Source organism: Salvelinus sp. IW2-2015, unplaced genomic scaffold (assembly GCF_002910315.2).
Source record: "Salvelinus sp. IW2-2015 unplaced genomic scaffold, ASM291031v2 Un_scaffold3351, whole genome shotgun sequence".
Classification (NCBI taxonomy): domain Eukaryota; kingdom Metazoa; phylum Chordata; class Actinopteri; order Salmoniformes; family Salmonidae; genus Salvelinus; species Salvelinus sp. IW2-2015.
In genome coordinates, this window is record NW_019944635.1 from 18,876 (window position 1) to 46,561 (window position 27,686).

Sequence of the window (27,686 nt, forward strand, 5' to 3'; positions counted from 1 at the left end):
TATACATTCCAATGGGATTCCAAGTAGGGTGCAATATAGGGGAAGGTTTCACATCACATTTCTCATTTTAACACAATTTACAGAATCATATTGCATATCATGTTAATTAATAGACATCAGTGGATGCTTCTAGAACAGTGTTTTAATGTAATATATTTGAAACGGCTACAACACTCAGCAATTCTGACAGCTTTTGTGTTCATATGTTTACCACTATTTCTGGTCGTATTTTGCTAAATACATATCAAATTGCCTTAGTTTGAGAAGATTGTTCCCTGATATACAAAATTACATTTATACCCTCAATCCTGTTGGCCCAACTAACCGCATAGGGGTCATAACATATAATGCAGTGGCTATCCTCTTTCTTATAACATACAAAAATAGCCTGCCGGGTCTGAGCAGAATGGAAGCAGCTTTGTTTTAAGATGGCAAATGCATTGTAATTGAACACCAACTTACGTAAGAGTCAGTTTGCCTTAATGGTTATCATGACACAGCCGAAGGGTCAATTTACTTTGGCATCAATCAAGCGTTTATTGAAAATTAAAATAAAATTCAGAGGGAATCAACCATAAAATCAACAAACATACAGAAAAACTTTAGAAAGTGTAGTTGAAGCACGAGAAACAAAACATGATAAATATAAATACTATAAATCTGAAAGCCAAAATATGGTTTCAGAGATGTACTACAAGTTGAACCCAATAAGGTACTGGGCTCAGCACTGCCCTGTTCTGTGACACTTATAAGACTGCATTTGGATTGGCCGTGGTGTTTTGCAGTGTGGCCGTGGTGTTCTGCGGCTGCGTTGTCGGCTGCGCTGTCGGCTGCTCTGCCGTGTAGTTGTGGATCCAGTCCAGGTAGTTGGACACGCGGGTGTAAATCCCGTAGTTCCCCGGCCGGGCGCATCCCTTTCCCCAGCTGACGATACCCAAAAGGAATGTGGTGTCTCTGTAGCGGGTGACCAGTGGTCCGCCGCTGTCCCCCTTACAGGAGTCCTGCTTGCCCWMGATGTAGCCGGCGCAGAACATGTTAKCCGTTAGCGTGACACCGCTCATCTCAACGCAGTCCTGGGTACGTATACGTGGCACCTCCAGCCGCCGGAGGACACGTGACGTAGGGCCGTTCTCGCTGCGCCGGCCCCAGCCACTCACCGTGTGGAGGTTGATGGCCCAGAGCTCACGCTCCGCCATCGAGCGGGTGGGCAGGCAGACGGGCACGGCGAAAGGCGTCATAGTGATGGCAGTCTTCAGACGTAGCAGRGCGATGTCGCTGTCCGCCGTGTCTGACACGTARCTGTTGTGCATGATGATCTCTGCCACATCTATGGTCTGTTCCGTACCCTCGTCTTTCTCTGTGTCGTGTTCACCTGGGTACATGCAGAAAAGGTTGAAASAACTCAGACTTCAACACACAACCGCTGTATTGACTCTTTTCTAAAGAAAAACAGTCCATACCTGCCACCACCTTCAGGTGCTGGGCCTTGATATTCTCCAAGCAGTGAGAGGCAGTGAGGATCCAGGTGGGTTTGTAGATGACTCCTCCACAAAAGCCCTTCCCATTTCTCACTAACAACACCTGTAGAAACACACCGTGGGGAAAGAGACTTCACCTCTACGTCAGATACATAAACATGTTCGCCGCTTTGTCTCTGAGCTCAGGCCACTGGTTCATACTGTACCTGCCAGGGGCAGTGACCCTTAGGGCACTCTGTTCCMCCCACGATGCGTGAACGGGGGTCCAACGGGACGTCTCCCTTCTCCGAGGCGCTGCTGTGCAGGACAGGAACCTTCCCACAGGCCATTGTTTCTGGAGCCACGAGAGACCAGAGGTCATACAGTGCCTTCGAATAGTATTCAGACCCCTTGACTTTTCCCACATTTTGTTACGTTCCAGCCTTATTCTAAAATGGAKTAAATTAATACAAATCCATAGCAATCTACACACAATACCCCATAATCACAAAACGAAAACAGGTTTTAACATTTTTGCACATTTATTACAAATARAAAACAGAAATACCTATTTACATAAGTATTTAGACCCTTTACTATGAGACTCGAAATTGAGCTCAGGTGCATCCTGTTTCCATTGATCATCCTTCAGATGTTTCTACAACTTGATTGAAGTCCACCTGTGGTGACTTCATTGATAATGCACATGTTTTGGAAAGGCACACACCTGTCTATTTAAGGTCCCACAGTTGCCAGCGCATGTCAGAGCAAAAACCAAGCCATGAGGTCGAAGGATTGTCCGTAGAGCGCCGACATAGATCTGGGAAGTCCAACAAATGTCTGCAGCATTGAAAGTCCCCAAGAACAAAGCCCACATTATTCTTAAATGGAAGAAGTTTGGAACCACCAGAACTCTTCCTAGAGCTGGCCGCCCGGGCAAACTGAGCAATCGGGGGGAATGGCCTTGGTCAGGAGGTGAACAAGAAACTGATGGTAACTCTGACAGAGCTCTAAGTTCCTCTGCGGAGATGGAGTACCTTCCAGAAGGGAAACCACCTCTGCAGCACTCCAGCATTCAGGCCTTTATGATAGCGTGGCCAGACGGAAGCCACACCTCAGTAAAAGGCACATGACAGCCCGCTGTGAGTTTGCCAAAAGGCACCTAAAGACTCCAGACCATGAGAAACAAGATTCTCTGGTATGATGAAACCAAGAATGAACTCTTTGTCCTGAATGCCAAGAGTCACGTCTGAGGAGAAACTGGCACCATCCTACGGTGAAGCATGGTGGTGCAGCATCATGCTGTGGGGATGTTTTTCAGTAACAGGGACTGGGAGAATAGTCAGGATCGAGGCAAAGATGAACGAAGCAAAGTACAGAGAGATCTTTGATGTGCCTAGCTTGTAGCGTCATACCCAAGAAGACTCAGGCTGTAATCACTACCAAAGGTGCTTCAACAAAATACTGAGTAAAGGTCTGAATACTTGTAAATGTGATATCAGTTTTTTTTTTAGCAAACATTTCTAAAACCTGTTTTTGCTTGTCATTATGAGGTATTGTGTGTAGATTGATGAGGAAAAGGCTGTAACGTAACAAAAATGTTACAAAAAGTAAAGGGGTCTGAGGATGTTCTGAATGTATTGTATATACTACAACCAGAGGTGTATATACTACAACCAGAGGTGTATATACTTCAACCAGAGGGTGATATACTACAACCAGAGGGTGTAATACTACAACCAGAGGGTACGTCCCAAATGGCACCCTATTTCCTATATAGTGCACTACTTTTGTTAAAGTACTACACTATACACTGGGTACAAAACTTTAGGAACACTTGCTCTTTCCATGACATACTGCAGACTGACCAGGTGAAAGTTATGATCCCTTATTCATTCCGTGTAGATGAAAGGAAGGAGACAGGTTAAAGAAGGATTTTTAAGCCTTGAGACAATTGAGACATGGATTGTGTTTGTATGCCATTCAGAGGGATGATGGCAAGACAAAAGATTTAGATGCCTTTGAACGAGGTTTGGTTAGTGCCAGGCGCACCGGTTTGAGTGTCTCAAGAACTGCAGTGCTGCTGGGTTTTCACGCTTAACAATTTCCTGTGTGTATCAAGAATGGTCCACCACCCAAAGGACATCCAGCCAACTTGACACAATGTGGGAAGCATTGGAATCAACATGGGCACCTCTGTGGAACGTTTTAGATACCTTGTAGAATCCATGCCCTGACGAATTGAGGCTGTTATGAGGGTAAAAGGGATGCAACTCAATATTAAGAAAGTGTTCCTAATGTTTTGTACACTCAGTGTATAGGACATAGGATGCCATTTGGGAATGCATCCACAGATAACATCATACATGATGACAATACAACTGGTCATACAGCGTTGACATGGCCTGTGACTGCTAACCTTGTGTCAGGCAACGCTGTCCATCAGTCCCCAGGAAGTAGCCGTCCGCACATGAACAGTTGCGTCGGCCCCCCTCCTCCTCGCAGAATGCCACAGCCCCCGTTCTCATGCAAGCAGGAGTCAGGAATGGCCTTGAATGCTGACATAAAGAATGGTTTATGTAAGTAAATGGGGAAAAGAAACCTTAGAAACTAAAGTTTCCACAGAAACTTCCCATCAAGAACTCTTACCTAGCTCGCAGTTCCGTCCACTGAAGCCTGGCAGGCACAGGCAGGTGTAAGAAGATGCTGATATGCTAGAGCAGCTTCCTTTGTTCTGGCAGGGGTCAGATTGGCAGCTGTCTTGAACTGTAAGGATGAATACATTTGTGTACATTTGGATCTCATGATCAACAAAGATGTTAAAAGATTAAAATATAGTGGTTGTGGTGTCTGGGTATTTGTGACTGTAGAAATGACACACTGTACAGAAGCTCACCATTGGTATTCCCAGAACTCCTCCTAAGGGAAGAGAATGGGGACAATTCACTGAGGATATCAGGTAGAATCATGTTCAGAGTCATTGTTGTTTTTTTGCCTATCATGCAGACTATGGTCTGTTCATGATCAGATTGTGGTTCACCAGGCACTGACCGTAGCCTGTTCGTGCTCAAACACTTCCGCGCCTCCTCTTTGGAACACTTCTCTTCAAGGCATTCTCGCTCCAGGTCCCCCCTTTTGAGCTCCTCGAACCAGCCGTGTTGCACGCTTAGGCCGGATGAGGAGGCCATGGGCCTGGTCCCGCGCCAAGAACACTGCAAGACCGGAGAGAGGGAGTTGTACACACACACACATAGACACATATGCACAAACACACACAAACACACAACATAAAACACACCCACACACACACACACCACACACACACAACACACACACACACACACACCACAACACACACACACACACACACACACACCACACCACACCACGCACAAACTGCATGCACACACACAAGCAAACAGGAGATGACAGAGGTAGATATGTATTGTACATAAATGAATGCATATTTACAAACTAAAGTTAGAAACACACACCAACAAAAACACATACGCAGGGGTAAGTTAACTTACCCGAGGCGGGATGACAGCAGTGGAAACTTAATGTAAGACAGAGAACATGAAGCCACATGATGACTGTCCTCAGAATATCTTAGCACACTGTCACTCTCTGTTCCTTTCAGTCCACAGGTTCAAAGTCTGGACAAATCCTGATTTGGGCCCTAACCCCCCCTAACACATGCTTACCTTCCTCTGTCATTGACCCTATGCAGGCTCTTCCCTCCCTTTCACAGCCCCTCCCACTCTTTCAGTTACATCACTGATCTCATGCCACATGCACGCTAAGTTGTGTTATGTTTCTTATCAGTAGGAAAACAATCCAACTTTATTTTCAAATAACTATTTATTTTTTCTGGCTGAATAAACTGTAATTTTCATCAAACACAGACGTTAATAATTGATCAAAGAAAAGATATATGTTAGGTTTGTCTAAGAAACTATAAAGATTAATGTCATCATTATATTTAGAGTTTATATCTTAATCCAGATTCTAGTTTGGAGCAGGATTGTGTCTTGGCTATTATCCAGCATCATCCTTGAGGAGATCTGTCAGTGTTTTTTGGAGGGGTGTTTTAAATGGACACTCCCACTCAGCCGGTCGCCATGGTCTGATTGATCCAGTCCAGGAAGTTAGAGACGCGGGTATAGATTCCGTAGACGTCCTCTTGGGCGCACCCTTTACCCCAGCTCACCACTCCTGTCAGAAACCAGGTGTTCTTGTAGCGGGTGACCAGGGGCCCCCCACTGTCCCCCTGGCACGCATCCTTTTTCCCGTCCCTGAACCCAGCACACAGCATGTTACTGGTCACATTGAGGCCTGTGGTGCGACACTCCTGTAGGGGGACCCGAGGAACCTCCAGCCTCTGGAGCAGAGTGGACGGGGGCCCCGACTGAGCCAGGCGGCCCCAGCCACTCACCACGGAGGTGCGCATGGCCCCCAGCGTGCGCCCGAAGGAGCCGTCCAAGGCGGGCAGGCACACAGGCACCACGAAGGGTCCAAGCACTACTTCCCTCTTGAGGTAGAGCAGAGACAGGTCCCGATCCGTGGAGGTGTGGTTGTATTGGGGGTGGATCAGCATCCTCGTCACCCGCCGAACCTGCTCCGTGCCCTCCTTCTTCGCACGATTGTGTTCACCTTGAAGGGGGAGGAACTCATAATCAGTGGACAGTGAACACTCAGAGGTGATGGKTAGCATTGGGTTTTGTGGCAGGTGAGATACTGGGAGCGTTGAGAGAACACTGTAATACCATTTGCCCACTCACCCACTGTGACTTGCCAATGGGAGGCAGTCGTGTGCCACATGCAGTGGGCAGCAGTAAGGATCCAATGTGGAGCCAAGAGGATCCCCCCACATTTATATTCATTCATGTACTCCAGCATAACCTGCAGTGACAGAGGGAGTGGAGAGTGTGAGACAGACATAGATCTGGATCTAGCCACGTGTTGGTCAGTCAATAACTACAGTGCAATGCTATACCTGCCATGGGCACTCTCCCTTAGGACAAATTGTGCCTTTCACAATTCGGGGCCCGGGCTTGAACGTTTTCACAATTCTTCCACAGGGAAACGGAACTAAGAGGAGAGAGAGCAAGAGAGCGAGAGCGAGAGCGAGAGAGAGAGAGAGAGAGAGAGAGAGAGAGAGAGAGAGAGAGAGAGAGAGAGGTTAGGAGTTGAGGATAAAGAGAGAATACAGGCAAGAGAAGGACTACAAAAGGTGAAGATTAAGTGCTTGTATGGAGATGGCCTCAAGAAGCACAGGGCTGTTGGGAGTTGTAGTTGTTAGGGTTTGGCCCAGTGTGATACAGACCTTGGGGTATGCAGCTAATGCTGTCATTGCCAAGGCTGTACCCAGGGGCACAGTGACAACGGTGAGACAGGTCTGGAAACTCTGTGCAGAAGTGCTCACATCCCCCATTTCTGTACAGACAACCATCATAAGAGTTCATCAAGGCTGTGGAGGTAGAGATAGAGACAGACAGGAACCAAGAGACAAGAGAAATGGAAACCATTATTGAAGAAGATCCAAGAGCCAATTTCAGTGATTCGACAGACAAATACAGGTGTGTTGTACCTACTTTGGCCACAGTTTCGTCCATCAAACCCAGGGAGACAAATGCAGATGTAGGTGTTCACCTGACCTACACAGGTAGCCYCATTCAAGCAGGGGCCAGACTCACACTGATCCACCACTACAGACAGAGACAATRTTAGATTATTATTACAACCATTATAATGAGCAACGAGAAATATATGTAGATTTGGCWAAATGTACAGTACCAGTCGAAGGGTTGRACACACCTACTCATTCTAGGGTTTTTCTTTATTTTTACTATTTTCWACATGATAGAATAATAGTGTAGACATCAAAACTATGAAATAACACATATGGAATCATGTAGTAACCTAAAAGGTGTTAAACAAATCAAAATATATTTTAGATTCTTCAAAGAAGCCACCCTTTGCCTTGATGACAGCTTTTAACACTTTTTTGGTTACTAAATGATTCCATATGTGTTATTTCATAGTTTTGATGTCTTCCCTATTATTCTACAATGTAGAAAATAGTAAAAATAAAGAAAACCCCTGGAATGAGTAGGTGTGTCCAAACTTTTGACTGGTACTGTAAGTTAAAGTTGAGAGTAGCTTTGAGTCCCCTGAAGATACCTACCTGAGTAGCTCTTCCAGAACTCCTCCTGCATAAAACAAGAGAGAGGGGTAATTTAAAAAGATTCTAATGTTCTGGGACAAATATGGAGAACCTACCTCCCCAGATTCCATCTGATCATTCAGTTTACACTCACCAATTGTTCAGGGAGGGTGAAGATCTCCCGTGCCTCCTCGTAGCCACATTGCTCCTCCAGACACTCTCTCTCCAGGTCTCCCAGTCTCAGCTCCTCCAGCAGGCTGTTAGCACGCCGCGAGCGCTGATGATGGAGCACCCCACTGGCCTCCTGTGTGCTCAGGAATACTGGAGCTGCCAGGAYGGGACATGACTGCTTACACTACATATACTTTAAATTGATAGACATCCAACAAACTTCCACAGGAACAGAGTACAAATAGTAGGAAAAGGAAGAAGAATCCTAATGAAGACCATGGGTGGTTGAAAAGTTGCTATTACTGCACACACAAGGCTGTAAACAGTCTCTGTACACAAATACAGTCAGACTGACAGAAAGACAGATAGACAGACAGGAAGTCAAGCAGGGCATTGAATAGCCAGGAGCGTGTGGTGCTGTATTTGAAAGGTACAGGGCTGATCCAAGAACCACCAAAGTAATTTACATCCTCAGATCTGAGACTCACCTCCGGGGAGTCCGGTGCAGGCTGGGATACAGAGGGCCAGCAGGATAAGGTGGCTGAGCTTCACTTTCAGAGCGTCCGTGGTCGTAGACGACTCCATTACTGAGCTCTCAGGGCTTGACCCAAGTTCAGTCCTACCACAAACACATACTCCACAAACACACACACAGCAAATCAGTCTCTCTCTCCCCTCCCTGACAGAACATGTATCAGGGTAAACCCACGGGCAGTTGGCTGGGAGACTAACATTGTGAAATACAGTGACTGGCCTGGAGCCAAGGAGGCATTACTAGTATCACACCAACAGGAGGTGCTGTTGTATAACAACACAGTGGAGGCAGGATATTTKTCCACATGATAAAGCATGTATTCAATGTATCAAAAATGTAAATAACTAATTTTTGATCAAATGTGCAGTTACTGCTCTTCTGCACATCTATCACTCCAGTGTTTAATTGGTATATTAAAATTACTTCGCCACCATGGCCTATTTATTGCTTTACCTCCCTTATCTTACCTAATTTGCACACACAGTATATAGACTTTTTCTACTGTATTATTGACTGTATGTTTGTTTATTCCATGTGTAACTCTGTGTTGTTGTATGTGTCGAACTGCTTTGCTTTATCTTGGCCAGGTCGCAGTTGTAAATGAGAACTTGTTCTCAACTAGCCTACCTGGTTAAATAAAGGTGACTTTAAAAAAAAATWGGTCAGTGACAAAAAAAACTCTCAATTTAATCCATGTAACACAATTTCTGGGGGGRRAAAGTCAAGGGGTGTGAATACTTTCTGAAGGCACTGTAATGATGAAGAAGACAGTACAATAACAGTTGTTGACAGGTGGTTAGATTTGGTAATGAGACACCATTTATTGGGCTTGAAGGATAGAAAAAATATATATAATAAACATGATCCACGTGAAAAGCAGCATGTACTGTAGATGTTAGATAATGAAGGTTTTCACACCTTAATTACAGTAGAAAAATAGAGATTGTAACAGTGTATACTATTGTATGTGCGCATAATCGAACAGTATAAATGCTTTTATTCAACTTTAAAACACAATCTAGCAGGGCATATTACCTTTCAAATAACTTAATTAGGTTCTATCCAAATGAAAATTAGACTGATAAAATAAGTTACCATTGAACTGCCATAATCAAATCACAATGTTTCCCTTCGCGTAACTTGGAAACAAGGAAAGTAGAAATGTTGCAGGCTACTGTCTACCTGCTTCTGCAATCAATGTGTATGATCAAATGTACTTTAAAAAGGTTAACTTTTTCTTCTTCAACTCAAACTCGATATGAGTTTAAAGCTTACGATATAATTCCAAATCGAAACAGATCGCGCATATATTATGATGAAATTCTGTGACGTTTTGGTTGTTCGGAAGCGTTTTTTCCCCGGCTGTTCATCACACATGTTTTTCTTGAGGCTAGTCAAAGTTCCGTAGCCGAAGTCTACGCCCCTTCGTCGGTAGTTGGTCAACAATATGGAATCTTCAATGAAGTGCTTGTTGTCATTCAACGAGAGACGACTAGTTTTCATGCAGATGTTAAGAAATACTGCACCAAAAATCTTAGATGTAAAATTGCACAACTAAGACCTATTCAGCAAAAACGCAAAATGATTTACAGATTTCTCTTAAATTAATTGAGACTATTTTGAGGAAGTGTATTGACTATGGCGTCTCAAGAGTACAAACAGTAATATTTCCACTTCTTTCTAATTTTTCAAGCGAAGGTATTTTAAGGGAGTCTGCGAGCACAGACGTTCACTTCGCCTGGCCGAGTTCTGCTAGGAGCAAACCGAACCTATGTATGCGGACGCCTTTAGTGCGTAAACTCAAACTGATCTCTAAAATATATTTAATGGAGTCACAGCTGAGAACAGTTACTTGACATATGGTCGAGAGAGATAAACCAAGGCAAACCGGAAGGCCTTAAGAGTAAAATTGGGAAAATAAGCACTTTTACACAAGGTAATTATTTGTGCATAGTAATCTTTTTCATTGTAAGGTACCTTTTTGTGCATACAACGACCAGCATGTGAATACCAAGGCCAATATAAGGCTCCAAATCAACAAACATATGTACACAGATGTTGTTTTGAGTTACACCAACCAAACGGAGGTAAGATATGCGTGTCAGTGCTCTGATGCACGCTTTAAGTCCTATAGGGGGCAGTCTCAGAGCATCTTTAGTATTCATGGATGGGTTCCTGTGCGTTCCTCAATCCATCTTTCCACTCCTGGGGTACAGATCCACCCGTGTACCCTGCCCTCGCACCCAGCAGAGCCCCCAAAGCAGAACCCCTGTTGCAGTTCTCTCCTGAAAAAGACACACAGACACTTTAGACTGACAATCTCAAAACACACACCTAAAACATTAAAACAGATGAATTGGCACCACATGCAAACAAACAAACTTACCGCCACAATTGGTGTTTGCCAGGATCCCTCCATGATGGTCGCTGTGAAACTCGTGTGCTAGGTAGAACATACTACTGAGGGCACCTATAAAGGACACGCAAACTTCTATTAGACTCAGTGGACACTTGCATCACACACAATGGAACTAAATCACACTGCTGTGGATAGGTAGACAGAGTAGAGAGAGAGTGATAGACACCTTGGGTGTAGCAGGCCATGCCAAGCATTTCCACTGCACTCTGGTGAACCTTGAGCCCCTCTGCAGAAGAGGTTGGAAACCTGGCTGCTTTCTGTATGTAGGGCTTGCAAGTGTCCCATGCGTCCAGGTCGGGTGACTTGAGGGCGGCCTCCGCTTGCTGCTCAGACACGCCCCATTCAGAGTGGCATGGAGGGCTCGGGCATACAGCGTCACATATTTCTCCACCTTGGGGTGGGGGTGGGTGAGCCGGACAAACTCTACCGCTGCAGACACCTGGGAGAGGAAGAGAGAAAGGACAGTAAAAAGAGGGGGAGAGAGAGAGAGTTTCATGGAAAATCTTCATTTCTTGTGTTCTCGTCTCCTTCTCAAAACTCATTGGATGAGAAATTCAACGTTCCCTCCCCTCTGACCTTCTCATCCAATGGGTTTTGAGATGAGGCAAGGAGAGAAGGATCAAGGAAATGCAATTGAGATTCTCCTATTCAAATATTCCAAAAAGGGATGGGTGCAACACTTGCAGCTTGGTCCTCATTGGCTGTGGCAGAGAGAGCACAAAGGGGATGGCCATGGGAGGCAGCCAATAGCGTCTAGCTGGCTGTCGGGACTGACATCTTCTGCTGGTAGCGCTGCTCTGCAAACTCCAACACTGGAACACATAGACAAGACACAAACGTAACACCTGGAACACATAGACAAGACACAAAACGTAACACCTGGAACACATAGACAAGACACACAAACATAACACCTGGAACACATAGACAACACCAAACATAACACCTGAACACATAGACAAGACACAAACGTAACACATGGAACACATAGACAAGACACACAAACATAACACCTGGAACACATAGACAAGACACACAAACATAACACCTGGAACACAGACAAGACACACAAACATAACACCTGGAACACATAGACAAGACACACAAACATAACACATGGAACACATAGACAAGACACAAAACATAACACCTGGAACACATAGACAAGACACACAAACATAACACCTGAACACATAGACATGACATGACTAACACTGGAACACATAGACAAGACACACAAACATAACACCTGGAACACATAGACAAGACACACAAACATAACACCTGGAACACATAGACAAGACATGACTAACACCTGGAACACATAGACAAGACACACAAACATAACACCTGGAACACATAGACAAGACACACAAACATAACACCTGGAACACATAGACAAGACACACAAACATAACACCTGGAACACATAGACAAGACACACAAACTAACCTGAACACATAACAAGACACACAAACATAACACCTGAACACATAGACAAGACACACAAACATAACACCTGAACACAAGACAAGACACACAAACATAACACCTGGAACACATAGACAAGACACACAAACATAACACCTGGAACACATAGACAAGACATGACACACCTGAACACAGACAAGACACACAAACATACACCTGGAACACATAGACAAGACACACAAACATAACACCTGGAACACATAGACAAGAACACAAACATAACACCTGGAAACACATAGACAAGACACACAAACATAACACTGGAACACATAGACAAGACACACAAACATAACACCTGGAACACATAGACAAGACACACAAACATAACACCTGGAACACATAAGACAAGACACACAAACGTAACACCTGGAACACATAGACAAGACACACAAACATAACACCTGGACACATAGACAAGACACACAAACGTAACACCTGGAACACATAGACAAGACACACAAACGTAACACCTGGAACACATAGACAAGACACACAAACAAACACCTGGAACACATAGACAAGACACACAAACATAACACCTGGAACACATAGAACAGACACACAAACATAACACCTGGAACACATAGACAAGACATGACTAACACCTGGAACACATAGACAAGACAACAAACATAACACCTGGAACACATAGACAAGACACACAAACATAACACCTGGAACACATAGACAAGACACACAACATAACACCTGGAACACATAGACAAGACACACAAACATAACACCTGGAAACACATAGACAAGACACACAAACATAACACCTGGAACACATAGACAAGACACACAAAAATAACACCTGGAACACATGACAGACACACAAGTAAACCTGGAACACATAGACAAGACACACAAACATAACACCTGGAACACATAGACAAGACACAAAACGTAACACATGGAACACATAGACAAGACACACAAACGTAACACATGGAACACATAGACAAGACATGACTAACACCTGGAACACATAGACAAGACACACAAAACATAACACCTGGAACACATAGACATGACATGACTAACACCTGGAACACATAGACATGACAGACTAACACCTGAACACATAGACAAAGACACACAAACATAACACTGGAACAACATGACAAGAACACAAACATAACACCTGGAAACACATAGACAAGACACACAAACATAACACCTGAACACATAGACAAGACACACAAACATAACACCTGGAACACATAGACAAGACACACAAACATAAACACCTGGAACACATAGACAAGGACACACAAACATAACACCTGGAACACATAGACAAGACACACAAACGTAACACATGGAACACATAGACAAGACATGACTAACACCTGGAACACATAGACAAACTGTAAGACACTGTCTGGTTAGGTGTGTAACCTCATATGTATGCACGCGTGTGCATTACCTTGCTGGAGGAAGTGGGTCTGGGGTCTTGCCAGTCGGAGAAGAATGCTCTGTGGAAGGACTCTGCGTAGGTGTCTCCATGTGTTCCTGGCGTGGTCATGAAGTGTACGTAATCAGCCAGCACTGCCCCCCTCGCCGCTGGTTCTGCCACGCTGGAAAACTTCCCCCTTGTCAGGGCCTGTGCCACCCTCAGGGAGCAGATGGCATTCAGGGTATTCTCACCTGCCTGGAGACCTGCACAGAGATATAGAGGTGTACTTTACTGAATAATTGATAATATGTATTGTCAATAATTATTTTCCTTACAGAACCGCTTTTAAAGATATATACAGACCAAGGTCAGAGACACTTTTTTCATTTAGTTACATTCATTTGTGAGATKAACTGAAATTAAGTGAGTAGTGAGCACCTTGGTGATAGTGGACCGATCCGCCTGATGCCTTCCAGAACTTGAGCTTGTTATGGAGGATTACGCTACCCACAACATGGGGCCTGTTCCCACCAGAGGACCATGCAGTGCGACCGCTCCCCGCTATGGACCGGAGGGAAAGAGAGAACAGATTAAGGACTAACTCAAAATGTTTCAATGTACCTATTGCCAGTTTGATGAACATCAGGTGAAGAATGAATGCTCCTGCATATATCAAACACTCATGTCATGCCATGTCATAATTCATGACCAATAAACAACTCATTTTTCAAATTCAGTAAAGGGTGATGTTAACATACCTGAGTTGGAGAGGGTGAGGATGCTGGACGGGTGTCTGTTGTTGGGTGCGTTGAAGCCGGTGATCCATCCTCCAAAATCTCTCTTGATGTCATCGATGTTGTAGTACCAGTGCACGGGCATGGACATGGCGTCGGCGGCACACATTCCCCACASCGCCTCTCCCACCGACCTTCGCACCTGGGTCATCTCGGCTAGAGACTGGTGGTGTTACTTCAGAAATCAAACACAAAAACATGTATATTTAAATAATAATAGTAGTCTATGTTCAGATGGGTTACCCTGTGGCTACTGGTGCTCCAGGAGGCTATATAGGTAACGTTATGCGAGCTGTAATAAAGAGTTCAAACGTGGACATAGACAGGACATAATTCCTTGACATTGTTTAGAGTGGTTTAAGAAACATATGCGGTCCTACCGTATGAATGTCAAATTGTAGAATGATCCTCACCCTTTTGAAGGTGTAGTTTCTGCTGCATGTATGAACACCAGAATGCGCATAATCATTTCGATATAGAACTTGCGTAAATGCATTATCGCTGTGTTACAAAACTACACGGGGGCGTATTCACTTGACACCAAACAGACCAAAACGGGGAGGGACTACCTAAGCTTGTCCAATAAGAAACTCGTTGTCGTTGCAAAACGTTTCCGTTGCAAAACGTTTTGCTCTAATGAATAGATCTAGGAAATAGCCGGCTACATAACCATAGTTTGACATAACTACCAATGTACATATTGTAACCGTCAGACAATCAACTCTCGCCAACTATACATAAGTCCCTCAACTTGCAAGWTGACGRACATTAAAGTCGAAGAATGTTTCATATTCGTAGTGAAATTTAACTGTTTCACTTTTCAACGGGGTCAATTCATGAAAAGCTAATGGAGAATAGATATATATTCAGTTTTAAAAAGGAGACATTAAATATTGAAACGTTTGACTCAAGCGAATGTAAAATTGGTCAATTTATCTGATTCCCATTCCTTTGATACGCAACTGTGGATTTGCAGATCGGTAATATGTTGGATTTGTCTTCTAGATGAACAAAATAGTAAAGTGCATTGTGGGTATTCGAATTTCATCAATGGAAGTAGACTAAAATGTCTCGATACCATCAGGGTTAAATAGATAAGGCAGTAGGTACATTAGCTTATGTTTTGAACGAAATGTAAATTGGTGTCGACACTTGTATAATGATGCTTTTTGCAAGCAACTTCTTGAAATCAATGCATGCAGCATAGCAAAGATAGMTAGAGATCTAGCTAACGTTGTTACYTACAACATCCTTACTTGTGTACGTTAGCTGGTAGTACTAGCTAGGCCATCGACRTTGGATACCAATAATATAGATGTAACTAGGTTGGTCTTTGGTAGGCTATATATCCGGCATAATATTGACTATGTGCCTAGCCAATTGCACATTTTCTTAGCAGGTATCAGAGGAATTCATAACCAGCTGACCATCCATCAATATTGAAAATGGATGGGTCAGAGAAAACAGAAGTTGGTGAGGAATTTTTACTTATACTGTTATATTGTTTCTAGTTTCACATACATCTAATCCAGATTGAAAGATGGAACCAGTTGTTGTTGGAGATCATCATGCAAATGATTTGTTCCTGACATTATTTTTTGCTCTGATTTCAGCGAGGGCAAAGTCATTCTGGGTACAGGTGGATGTGGAACAAGCATTTGATGAGCTGTATGAATATCTGACACACCTGAAGCATGCCATCAAGACCTGCACTGCTACAGACAGAGGTACCATATATACAGTACACACACACACACACACACACACACATACTAGCCATTCATGCAATAATTGTTCTGTTTTTGTTTTAGAATATGTCCAGGGGATGAATATGATTACCTTATTGGATTCCGGGTTGATTGTGACACCGGCAACTACAGGCCCAGCTACAACTACAGCCTCAGCTACAAATACAGCCCCTGCCACTGGGAATGAGTCTTTTGTGGAGGTGGTTATTGGTGCAGGTACATAGCCTACTTCACGCCCAGTATATCATTATAGTATCTCTGACTGTGAGGTTTGGATTGATTGGATCCAAACGTGGTCTCTGAGCTATCCCAATATCTCAGTTTGCTGCTAGCCTAACATCTTCCCAACATCTGTCTCCACCACACAGAAATCCTCACAGTTTCAGTCCCTGATATTGACGACCCCCAGACTCCACTGCCCCCCCAACAGACAGAGCCCGTCTCCCCTCCCTCACCCCTCCGTTACGATGGCTCCATCATCCCCCTGTCGCCCCCCTACCCCAACAGAGAGGACCTCATGGCTCCCATGCTGCCCCTCCAGCTCCCCTACCAGCTCCATACCTGCAGCCAGGCCTGTGTGCCCCACCTGCCCCCGTCCGCACACCACTTCCGGGGCCACAACCCTCTCAGGATCCCCCTACTCTGCTCCTTCCAGCGGCAGTGTGCTCCCACCCCACCTCTCACTACAGGGATTGAGACCGATTGTGATGGGACTGAACCAGACTCTAAGGGGGAGGGCTCTGAGGGTGCAGAGTTGGACTCTGAGGTCACGGAGCGGGGCGTTGTTTACAAGGCTCCATGTGGACTGAGTCTCGGCACCCCAGGGGAGGTGCTATGTTTTCTGGTTGCCACAGAGAGTCACGGCGTTCTGCAGGTGGACGACTTCACCTTTGACCCCCTGGTGCAGTTGGAGTGTCTGCGGCCACCGCAGTGGCGCCCACCCGGTCTGGCCGAGAGGGACCTGAGCCGGGGGTCAGAGCCAACACCGGTGGAGTTGTGCCTGCGGGAGGAAGGAGTGCGGCCGGAGGACTTCCGCTACAGGAAGGAGCGTTGGCCTCACGGCTGTTTCCTCAGTTCGGGCCCGCTGTTCACCACCTGYTGCGACTGCACTGACGGCTGTGGTGACGCGGAGAGCTGCGCCTGCGCTCGTCTGACCCCCGGCGGCAAACACTACTCCCACCAGAGGCTGTCTGAGCCTGTGCCCAAAGGGTGAGTTGGGCTGGGCGTCTGGGCCTTGTCAGCAATCCTGTTGTGTTAATGTCCTTTGTGTATCTATTGTGCCTGGTGAGTGCATGCCATTACTAATTACTCATGAGATATGTATCTGTGTGTCTGCTAGGCTGTACGAATGTGGTCCATGGTGTGGGTGTGACCGTGGYATGTGCCAGAACCGTGTGGTTCAGCGGGGTCTGCGTGTCCGGCTGCAGGTCTTCCCCACCGGAAACAAAGGATGGGGGGTGCGTAGCCGTGACGACCTGGACAAGGGCACGTTCGTGTGCACATACGCAGGTAGGGGAAAGTGACAGTTTGGTCTTGTATGCTTAAAATTATTGTTCAGCGAAAATGTACATACAGTGGCTTGCGAAAATATTTCACCCCCTTGGCATTTTTCCTATTTTGTTGCCTTACAACCTGGAATTAAAATGTATTTTTKGGGGGATTGTATCATTTGATTTACACAACATGCCTACCACTTTGAAGATGSAAAATATATTTTTTTGTGAAATACACAAGAACTATTCACCCCCCCAAAGTCAATACTTTGTAGAGCCACCTTTTGCAGCAATTACAGCTGCAAGTCTCTTGGGCTATGTCTCTATAAGCTTGGCACATCTAGCCACTGGCATTTTTGCCCATTCAAGGCAAAACTGCTCCAGCTCCTTCAAGTTGGATGGATTCCACTGGAGTACAGCAGTCTTAGTCGTACCACAGATTCTCAATTGGATTGTGGTCTGGGCTTTGACTAGGCCATTCCAAGACATTTAAATGACACTTAAACCACTCGAGTGTTGCTTTAGCAGTAGGTGGTGAACCTCCGTCCCAGTCCCAAATCTCTGGAAGACTGAAACAGGTTTCCCTCAAGAATTTCCCAGTATTTAGCGCCATCCATCATTCCTTAAATTCTGACCAGTTTCCCAGTCCCTGCCGATTAAARAATATCCCCACAGCATAATGCTGCCACCACGCTTCACTGTGGGGATGGTRTTCTCGGAGTGATGAGAGATGTTGGGTTTGTGCCAGACACAGCGTTTTCCTTGATGGCCAAAAAGCTACATTTTAGTCTCATCTGACCAGAGTACCTTCTTCCATATGTTTGGGGAGTCTCGCACATGCCTTTTGGCGAACACCAAACGTGTTTGCTTATTTTTTTATTTACACAATGGCTTTTTTCTGGCAACTCTTCCATAAAGCCCAGCTCTGTGGAGTGTACGGCTTAACGTGGTCCTATAGACAGATACTCCAATCTCCGCTGTGGAGCTTTGCAGCTCCTTCAGGGTTATCTTAAGTCTCTTTGTTGCCTCTGATTAATACCCTCCTTGCCTGGTCCGTGWGTTTTGGTGGGCAGCCCTCTCTTGGCAGGTTTGTTGTGGTGCCATATTCTTTCAATTTTTAAATAATGGATTTAATGGTGCTCCGTGGGCTGTTCAAAGTTTCTGATATTTTTTTGTTGATCTGTACTTCTCCACAACTTYGTCCCTGAACTGTTTGGAGAGCTCCTTGGTGTTCATGGTGCTACTTGCTTAGTGGTGTTGCAGACTCTGGGGCCTTTCAGAACAGGTGTATATATACTGAGATCATGTGACAGATCATGTGACACTTAGATTGCACACAGGTGGACTTTATTTAACTAATTATGTGACTTCTGAAGGTAATTGGTTGCACCAGATCTTATTTAGGGGYTTCACAGCAAAGGCGGTGAATACATATGCACGCACCACTTTTCCGTTTTGAATTTCTTTATTTTTTGAAACAAATAMATTTTTTCATTTCACTTCACCAATTTGGACTATTTTGTGTATGTCCATTACATGAAATCCAAATAAAAATCAATTTAAAGTACAGKTTGTAATGCARCAAAATAAGAAAAACATCAAGGGGGATGAATACTTTTGCAAGGCACTGTATTTGCATAAGAACCATCCMTTTAATAAAGGCTGAACTGTGGATCCAAATCAAGGATCTGAAACGTTATTAACTTCCCTTCCTTTCAGGTGTAGTTCTCAGGGCAGGACTGGACTCCGACGAGCCCCTCCCACCCAAGCGCCAGAAGGCGGACCTTCCCTCCGACGACGAGGTGGAGGTGGTAGATGAGTGGCTGGCGCCGGCAGGGGAGGGACGAGTGCCTGCAGAGACCCTGGAGCCCTCGCCCCCCTCCTCACCTCCTGACGGGCTTCATGTGCCCGTTATCCAGAGGCCCGGGGTGGAGCTTTCTCCACAGATACAAGCYGTGTTGGTGGGGRGCTCCCTGCCAGTCCAACCTCTCACAGGTACTGGAAACTGGGCCAACAGATGCTTCAGGGGGCTTCATGGGGCTTCATGGTTCCATTAGCCTGGTTACACCAGACTGACCGCTGCACTCACCATTGTTCCACTGGTTTAACCAGACTATGGTTCCCAATGATGAACATTGAGAAAYGAGGCATTGTGGGTGCCTAGATAATATGTAGTCTAACTTATTTTCTTTCCTGTTAMACTTTTCCTTCTTCAGGCATGGAGGGTCTGGAGCAAGAGAATGGGGTACAGAAGCCACAGCTGAATTCCCAACCAGACATSAAAGAAGTGGACATAAAAGAAGTGGATGTGAAGCTGTCTGTGTCCACAAGCACAAGCCCCAAAAAACTGGGCCCAAAGCAGAACCCTATGGAGCACCTGTATTACCTAGATGCCACGAAGGAGGGGAATGTGGGAAGGTTCATAAATGTAGGTGTATAACTGTATGACGGTGTGACTATCTACTCCCATTCTTTAACCCACCCACTCATAACCTCTGACATCTTGTCTCTACAGCACAGCTGCGACCCCAACCTATTTGTGCAGAACGTCTTCACTGACTCTCATGATCCAAACTTCCCCGTCATTGCCTTCTTCACCAGCAAGTAAGTGTCCGKAATAGTCCCTTTTTAATGGGTAATGATTTTGTGATAAAACTACGCGATTGGGTTGATATATCAGTACCAACACCAGATTGTGCTTTTTCTATATTTTCTTGCAGAGTGGTGAAGGCGGGGACTGAGTTGACCTGGAACTACTCCCACAGCCCTGACAGTGACCCGGAACAGGAAGTGACATGTCAGTTTGGCTGTGAAGGCTGTCAGGGACTGCTGGCATGAACCTTGAGATTAACACAGAAACAAAATAGTCCATTATAGCCTGCTTCTAGACCCATTACATAGTCCGTTTGTGCTGTAACCAAATCTGCCTTCAGACCAGGCCACAAAGACCCCAAGATGTGTATGATAGTGGACAASCAGTTATGCTTTGCCCTCATCACCTTTGTCTATTAACCTGTAAATGGGCCTTTGTATACTTAACAAAAATAAACTCAGCAAAAATAGAAATGGCCTCTCACTGTCAACTGCATTTATTTTCAGAAAACTTAACGTGTAAATATTTGTATGAACATAAGATTCAACAACTGAGACATAAACTGAACAAGTTCCACAGACATGTGACTAACAGAAATTGAATAATGTGTCCCTGAACAAAGGGGGGTTCAAAATCAAAAGAAACAGTCAGTATCTGGTGTGGCCACTAGCTGTATTAGGTACTGCACAGTGGCGGTTCTAGACCATTTCAACTGGGGGGGCCAAGCTGGGGCCAGTTGTACTGTTAGAGGGGCCAGTTACATTAGACGTTATTGTTGTCATATTGTTTTCTTCACTGCATTGCAGGCATTAGCAGGCAAAAGACCATGTTCATAATCATCATCGTTGCCACTGTCTAATAATGGATGTAAAAAAAGAACGATAACACAAATTTGTTAATTAAAAATGATTTCATACTCCACATTTAGGGGGGGCCACAAGGGGGTCCAAAATTGTTGTCACAGGGGCCCTGCCCCCCCCCCCCAGAACCGCTAGTGGTACTGCAGTGCATCTCCTAATGGACTGCACCAGATTCTTGCTGTGAGATGTTACCCCACTCTTCCACCAAGGCACCTGCAAGTTCCCGGACATTTTTGGGGGGAATGGCCCTAGCCCTCTCCCTCCGATTCAACAGGTCCCAGACGTGCTCAATGGGATTGAGATCCAGGCTCTTCGCTAGCCATGGCAGGACACTGACATTGCTGTCTTGCAGGAAATCACGCACAGAACGAGCAGTATGGCTGGTGGCATTGTCATGCTGGAGAGTATGGTCAAGGATGCATGCAGGAAGGGTACAACATGAGGGAGAAGGATGTCTTCCCTGTAACGCACAGCGTTGAGTTGCCTGCAATGACAACAAGCTCAGTCCGATGATGCTGTGACACACCGCCCCAGACCATGACGGACCCTCACCTCCAAATCGATCCCGCTCCAGAGTACAGGTCTCGTGTAACGCTCATTCCTTCGACGATAAAACGCGAATCCGACCATCACCCCTGGTGAGACAAAACTGCGACTCGTCAGTGAAGTGCACTTTTTCCAGTCCTGTCTGGTCCAGCGACGGTGGGTTTGTGCCCATAGGCGACGTTGTTGCCAGTGATGTCTGGTGAGGACCTGCCTTACAACAGGCCTACAAGCCCTCAGTCCAGCCTCTCTCAGCCTATTGCGGACAGTCTGAGCCACTGATGGAGGAATTGTGGTTCCTGGTGTAACTCGGGCAGTTGTTTTGCCATCCTGTACCTGTCCCGCAGGTGTGATGTGGATGTACCGATCCTGTGCAGGTGTTGTTACACGTGGTCTGCCACTGCAAGGAGATCAGCTGTCCGTCCTGTCTCCCTGTAGTGCTGTCTTAGGCGTCTCAGTACGGACATTGCAATTTATTCCCTGGCCACATCTGCAGTCCTGCATGCCTCCTTGCAGCATGCCTAAGGCACATTCCACGCAGATGAGCAGGGACCCTGGCTACTTTCTATTGGTGTTTCTTCAGAGTCAGTAGAAAGGCCTCTTTAGTGTCCTAAGTTTTAATAACTGTGACCTTAACTGCCTACCGTCTTTAAGCTGTTAGTGTCTTATCGACCGTTCCACAGGTGCATGTTCATTAATGTTTATGGTTAATTGAACAAGCATGGGGAAACAGTAATGTAAAACACTTTACAATGAAGATCTGTTAAGTTATTTAGATTTTAGAAGACAGGTTCCTGAAAAAAGGGATGTTTCTTTTTTTTGCTGAGTTTATAATGCAACATGCAACAATTTCATTGATTTGACCTGAGTTACAGTTTCAATATGAGGAAATCAGTCAATTGAAATAAATTCATTAGGCCCTAATCTCTGGATTTTACATGACTGGGAGTACAGATATACATCTGTTGGTCACAGATACCTTAAAAAAAATGGGCCTCACATTGGGCCTCAGGATCTCATCACGGTATTTTTGTGCATTCAAATTGCCATCAATAAAATCCAATTGTGGTTGTTGTCTGTAGCTTATGCCTGCCCATACCATAACCCCACCGCCACCATGGGGCACTCTGTTCACAACRTTGACATCAGCAAACCACTTGCCCAAACGACATCAAACACGTGGTCTGGTGTTGAGGCTGGTTGTACGTACTGCAAAATTCTCTAAAATGATGTTGGAGGCAGCTTATGGTAGAGCAATGAACATTTAATTATCTGGCAACAGCTCTGTTGGCAGGTAGCCTAGCAGGTAAGAGCGTTGGGCTAGTAACTGAAAGGTTGCTGGTTCGAATCTCCAAACCGACTAGGTAAAAATAAAAAAAATCTGTTGATATGTCTTTGTGCAAAGCACATAACCCTAATTGTTCCTGTAAGTTTCTCTGGATAAGAGTGTTTACAAAATTACAAAAAAAGTATTCATGCAGTCAGCATACCAATTGCACGCTCCCTCAAAACTTGAGATGTGGCATTGTGTTGTGGCAAAACGGCACATTTGAGAGGCCCTTTGTCCCCAGCACAAGGTGCAACAGTATAATGATTGTGCTGTTTAATCAGCTTCTTAATATGCCACACCTGTCTAGTGGATGGATAATTTTGGCAAAGGACAAGTGCTCATTAACAAGGATATTAACAAATCTGTGCAGAAAATGACAAAGCTTGGTGTGTATGGAACATTCATGGAATCTTTTATTTCAGCTCATGAAACATGGGACCAACACTTTACATGTTGCATTTTTGTTCAGTGTAGCAATTTGTAGAGCATGGGGCTTGTAATGCCAGGGTAGAGGGCTCAATTCCCAGGACCATCCATATGTAAAATGTGCACATGCATGACTAAGTCTCTTAGGCTAGAAGTATCTGCAAGACATTTTAGAAATGAGACCATTGTATGAGGTCCACCATTGAGCCAAATCAAGTTGTGTAGATKAAGTAGTCACTGAATGCTTTTAGTGGACCAGTTCAGTTGACTGCGTTGTCAACTAAGACCTGTAGAAATGTAAAGCAATTGATGGGGTTCAACTGTCTAGGAGTTTACCTGTCTAGGAGTTTACCCAGTTGGAAATTCTAAAGGAAATGTTTTCCACATCAAAACCCTAGAACACTTGCATACAAGAGGAAAATGTAGTAAATAATTTAAAACTGATAGTGTGTGTTAGACATCAGTGTGCCAAAACATTTTTTAAATGTATATGAAATAAAAGGAAATGGACATTCCCTTTCTGTGTTCATGTTTGATATGAGATCCAACCACTAGAACCCTAGCATGTTCAACACAATATGATACAAGCAAACACAACTAATGTGAATTTCTCATGAAATTGTACTAAGGGTCTTAGTACAATACTTATAGTAAACACAAAAATAAGTGCACTTGCAGTAAAAACATTGTACATTTAAAACTATTGACACTTGATGTCTTTGGCAGTACAGTCATCTCTAGACGCCTCGTCAGTCTTCTAGAGGAGCAGCACGGCTTGGATGTTTGGAAGAACACACACGCATCAGAATTGTGAACGCCGCTGTGTGTTCAACTCCTCACAGCCAATTGGATGTGACGGGGAACAATGCGCCAGTTGTGTCATGGGCAGCATTACCCGACAGCTCGAGAATTTATGAACATATGGCAGCGATGTAGCTTGTCGCTCGTGTGCAGAAGCAAACAGCTCGAGAATTTATGAACAGATGGCAGCGATGTAGCTTGTCGCTCGTGTGCAAAAGCAGTTTGCGCAGTTTCCCGGCGAAATCGGTCTACATAAACTGGCGACCTAGCGGAGCGGCGTGTCGGTCTTCTTTTTGGTGACAGCTTTCTTTCCACAACCAACCATCTTGGGGATTCTGAGAAGCGGAGTATAAAGTGTTTGTGGGCTGTTGAAGTAATTCACAGGTGTATTACAGGTCAGGTTTACAAACCAACAGGAGGGATACAAATCTCCCAAATATTGACTATGTTGAAATGGTCTTTCACGCTAGCCCTATTCTTACAGTTTTCGTAGAAAGCAACTTGTTTTTTATAATGGGAACAATTACTGGTAATTGAGTGCGCCTGGATTTGAGAGAAAAAAGTTACGCTCGCCGCCAGCTGTAAAGTCACATGACACACGCCCCTGATCACGTGACCGCAGCATACGAAACACTCCTCGTTCCTTTCTTTCTACATGTGTTTACGACGTTCTTATACCTCAGTGGTTTATGGAGGAGATGGAAGTCAACATGAACACATTGCTTGGCAAGGCAGCTTCTACTGCTTTTCGCTATGCTAGCGCGAACTTTACAGAATCCCTCCGCACGAGGAAGTCGCTAGGATGGCTAGATTCGTCGCCAACCAGTGCAACTGGGCTTCCATGGCCACAATATCGACCCATGAGCCAGTGCAAGGACAACCCTTCTCCAATGCGTTCTCTACCAGTGACGGGCCAGTTGGGTCTGGGACTGGGTGCCCTACATGTACCTCACCACTATGGAGATCTCTGTCCAGGATTTAAAGGTGGGTAGGACAATATTTATGTCAATATTTATGTCAATGGCAACGTAGGAAAGGTATGGATCACTGTTTTTGCCAACAATGTCAAGACAATACAATGACGTAAAGTCGATGACAGATAAGGTTATTATTTGCATTATGTCGTCTACTGCAAGAAAAAGTCATTGTTCTATTTGTAGATGACACTTCATTTCCATTTAGAGCCATGACTGAATGTTGTTAAATTATGCAACTCATTGGCCCATCATGAGTCAGCTGCTTTTGGGAGTGACACAGCAATTTTTTGTAATGACGTCACATTTCAGTCTTATGTTGATGGTGGCAATGAATTGACAGCTCCTAGTCTGACCCAGCCAGCACCATGTATGCCAGTTTACGACACACTCTTTGAGCTCAATTCAATCCGATCCGCTTTAGCAACATCCGCATAGCGGTTGTTTTGACGTGTCAGATGTTGAACTGTGTTAGAGCTGTCCAATCCACAAGTGGCTCCTGGCATATACCTAAAGCGGGCAAAGCCATAGGCTAAACTTTTAACCTTTTTCTCTAATATATAACCTACACAGGCCTATGTGTGATGCCATTCAAAAGGGATGTGCTGAGAAGAGTAAGGAGATACTGACTGTGTGTTTCAGGTGAACCCCCAGGCTTCGTTGTCCATGTCCCTGGCCCAGACAGACTTCTGTAAGAACCAAGGATACGACCCTCAGGATCCCCTTTGTTCCACATCATCTTCTCTGGCTCTGTGCTGGAGTGAGGGTTAATTACATACACACACAATCAGTCTCACTCACTTGCACAGAGTTTATCTTCATGAATCCTCACTGTTCTGTTTACCTGTATGTCTCTGACAGATTAACGGTACAGAGGCCACCTTTGCCAAGAAAGCCCTGTTCAGCCGCCACCCTGAGATGGTCGACTGGCCACCGACCACAACTGGTTCTTTGCCAAGATGAAACATCACCAAAGTGTGGGTTCTGGACTACTTTGGAGGGTGAAGACAGTCACCCCAGAAGACTACTTCAAGGCTACACCCTTCAAGGCTACACCCTACAAGAGACACCACTGAGTGAGTAGCTATTGATGCTTTTCTCTTGCCCTGAGGCCCTGTCCAGAAACAACCCTAGCCTCTGACACTGGATCAGTGACTAGGGGTTTCACTGCCTGGTGCAAATAATCTTAGGATGCACTTTTGTGGAGTGCACCTCTGAAAACAGAGTCTGATTGGTCAGATGTCATGGTGTTTGATCAATGTGTCAATGATATGGTTTATTGTCAGGAATGAAAGTAATGAATAGCACTAAGTGCATGTGACAAAAATGTACTGAGTCACTGTTTTAGTTTACAGTGGCTTCAGAACAGCTGACTGTTGTACTTCTGTCTTGTGATTCTTTTAGGAGGACACCACGGTCAGTTTGGTGTGGAGGAATCCTAAGTGTTTCATAGTGATCTAGAAGGCAGGGGATGATGGACCCAATATTTGGAACAATGAAGCCGTTCCCCACCCCCCCAACTAAATTTGCTCAATAATGGCCATTTGCTGAATTCCAAATAATGTAATATCTACTGGGGTGTCTGTGGGGGAAGGGGATGGTTTGGAATTCAGAGTTTCTCTCATATGCTTCCAATTTAAATGTATGGCTATAGGGATGGATCTCTGTGTGTAATTGCATGAGTGAGCAGGTTATACCCTTTAGGAAGCTCTCTTGTTGTGCAATATCATTATTTTAAGAAGGACTGCCTTCGTTGTTAGGGAGTTCATTTGGCTTTTGTAGTTCTAAGAAAGAATTGATGGCATCTTTCCCATGTGAGCAGTCATATGCAGTGTTGTATTTTTACCACAAGAGGGGGAAGTGTGAGGCTTGGTACAGACAGAAGCAACTGGCTTGAAGGGTAGTTTGACCAAATGACATATGTTGTTGTAGTATGGAGGTGATTGTTTTTGTAATGCCATTTGGGGTATGCCAACAAGAGTACCACCACTCTATTGCTTTTGGACAATGCCACCAATAAGCTGTGACAAGGTAAACAAACCCACATTCTGGGTGGCAGRMGCTAGCGCCATAGAATACMTTTTAATGTAGSTATCCATCAAATTAGAATAAGTTGTCATTTGGGTGAACCATTTCTTCAAAGCAAAGGAAAAACATGACGCACGCTCTTGTTGAATTAAATTGTGTGTTATAGTTAGTGGTATGTGTTGATTATGAAGCATTGCACTTGTCATCTACAAATCCATTTCTCATTTTACTAGTAAACCATTTTTAGTCTAGTCTTCTAGAATAGAGTAGCATATATATATATATATATATATAATACTTATTTCACGTAGAAAATATACAAAGAATGTATTAAATTCCAGCAAAAATCAGAAGTGAAGTTGTAAAACTGAATACATTTGTTTTAAATGCATGTCATATTTAGTTATATTTTGGCATGAAATTGAATTTAAATGAATTAGACCCCAAACTGATTAAAT

At 44.6% G+C, this 27,686-nt stretch overlaps 5 protein-coding genes across 7 annotated transcripts; 2 read left to right on the plus strand and 3 right to left on the minus strand.

The window, feature by feature from the left end:
* Positions 1-692: 692 nt before the first annotated feature.
* Positions 693-4,199, minus strand: LOC112075706 (coagulation factor VII-like). Its single transcript, XM_024142658.2, has 5 exons — positions 4,107-4,199; positions 3,877-4,015; positions 1,685-1,812; positions 1,461-1,581; positions 693-1,372 (listed from the first exon to the last, which is right to left on the minus strand). The coding sequence occupies exons 2-5, from the start codon at positions 3,983-3,985 to the stop codon at positions 747-749; spliced, it is 984 nt and encodes a 327-aa protein (XP_023998426.2). The 5' UTR covers positions 3,986-4,015; positions 4,107-4,199; the 3' UTR covers positions 693-746.
* A 1,100-nt stretch (positions 4,200-5,299) lies between these two features.
* Positions 5,300-8,484, minus strand: f7l (coagulation factor VII, like). 2 transcript variants are annotated; one of them, XM_024142662.2, is made up of 8 exons: positions 8,283-8,484; positions 7,778-7,950; positions 7,645-7,669; positions 7,052-7,165; positions 6,784-6,927; positions 6,454-6,548; positions 6,239-6,359; positions 5,300-6,110 (listed from the first exon to the last, which is right to left on the minus strand). In XM_024142662.2, the coding sequence occupies exons 1-8, from the start codon at positions 8,377-8,379 to the stop codon at positions 5,566-5,568; spliced, it is 1,314 nt and encodes a 437-aa protein (XP_023998430.1). In that variant the 5' UTR covers positions 8,380-8,484; the 3' UTR covers positions 5,300-5,565. The 2 variants fall into 2 exon arrangements, with proteins under 2 accessions (XP_023998430.1, XP_023998429.1); XM_024142661.2 differs by having other exon boundaries at positions 6,224-6,359.
* A 641-nt stretch (positions 8,485-9,125) lies between these two features.
* LOC112075711 (uncharacterized) lies at positions 9,126-14,982 on the minus strand. Its single transcript, XM_070441034.1, has 8 exons — positions 14,813-14,982; positions 14,397-14,607; positions 14,077-14,199; positions 13,667-13,901; positions 11,433-11,559; positions 10,915-11,187; positions 10,716-10,799; positions 9,126-10,614 (listed from the first exon to the last, which is right to left on the minus strand). Exons 2-5 carry the CDS (start codon positions 14,581-14,583, stop codon positions 11,502-11,504), a joined length of 603 nt encoding a protein of 200 aa, XP_070297135.1. The 5' UTR covers positions 14,584-14,607; positions 14,813-14,982; the 3' UTR covers positions 9,126-10,614; positions 10,716-10,799; positions 10,915-11,187; positions 11,433-11,501.
* Positions 14,983-15,110: 128 nt separating this feature from the next.
* On the plus strand, positions 15,111-20,743 carry setdb2 (SET domain bifurcated histone lysine methyltransferase 2). Of its 2 annotated transcripts, XM_024142664.2 has the most exons (10): positions 15,118-15,534; positions 15,829-15,905; positions 16,046-16,159; positions 16,244-16,396; positions 16,549-17,389; positions 17,520-17,689; positions 19,393-19,668; positions 19,890-20,101; positions 20,189-20,277; positions 20,394-20,743. In XM_024142664.2, exons 2-10 carry the CDS (start codon positions 15,878-15,880, stop codon positions 20,509-20,511), a joined length of 2,001 nt encoding a protein of 666 aa, XP_023998432.1. In that variant the 5' UTR covers positions 15,118-15,534; positions 15,829-15,877; the 3' UTR covers positions 20,512-20,743. The 2 variants fall into 2 exon arrangements, with proteins under 2 accessions (XP_023998433.1, XP_023998432.1); XM_024142665.2 differs by having other exon boundaries at positions 15,111-15,905; positions 20,194-20,277; positions 20,394-20,483.
* Positions 20,744-24,249: 3,506 nt separating this feature from the next.
* Positions 24,250-26,636, plus strand: creg1 (cellular repressor of E1A-stimulated genes 1). Its single transcript, XM_024142668.2, is given in 12 exon segments — positions 24,250-24,948; positions 24,950-24,988; positions 24,990-25,158; positions 25,161-25,210; positions 25,843-25,927; positions 25,930-25,960; position 26,010; positions 26,062-26,131; positions 26,134-26,162; positions 26,164-26,200; positions 26,203-26,276; positions 26,605-26,636. Coding segments are annotated over 11 exon segments (618 nt in total). The 5' UTR covers positions 24,250-24,915; the 3' UTR covers positions 26,605-26,636.
* The last annotated feature ends 1,050 nt before the right edge of the window (positions 26,637-27,686 follow it).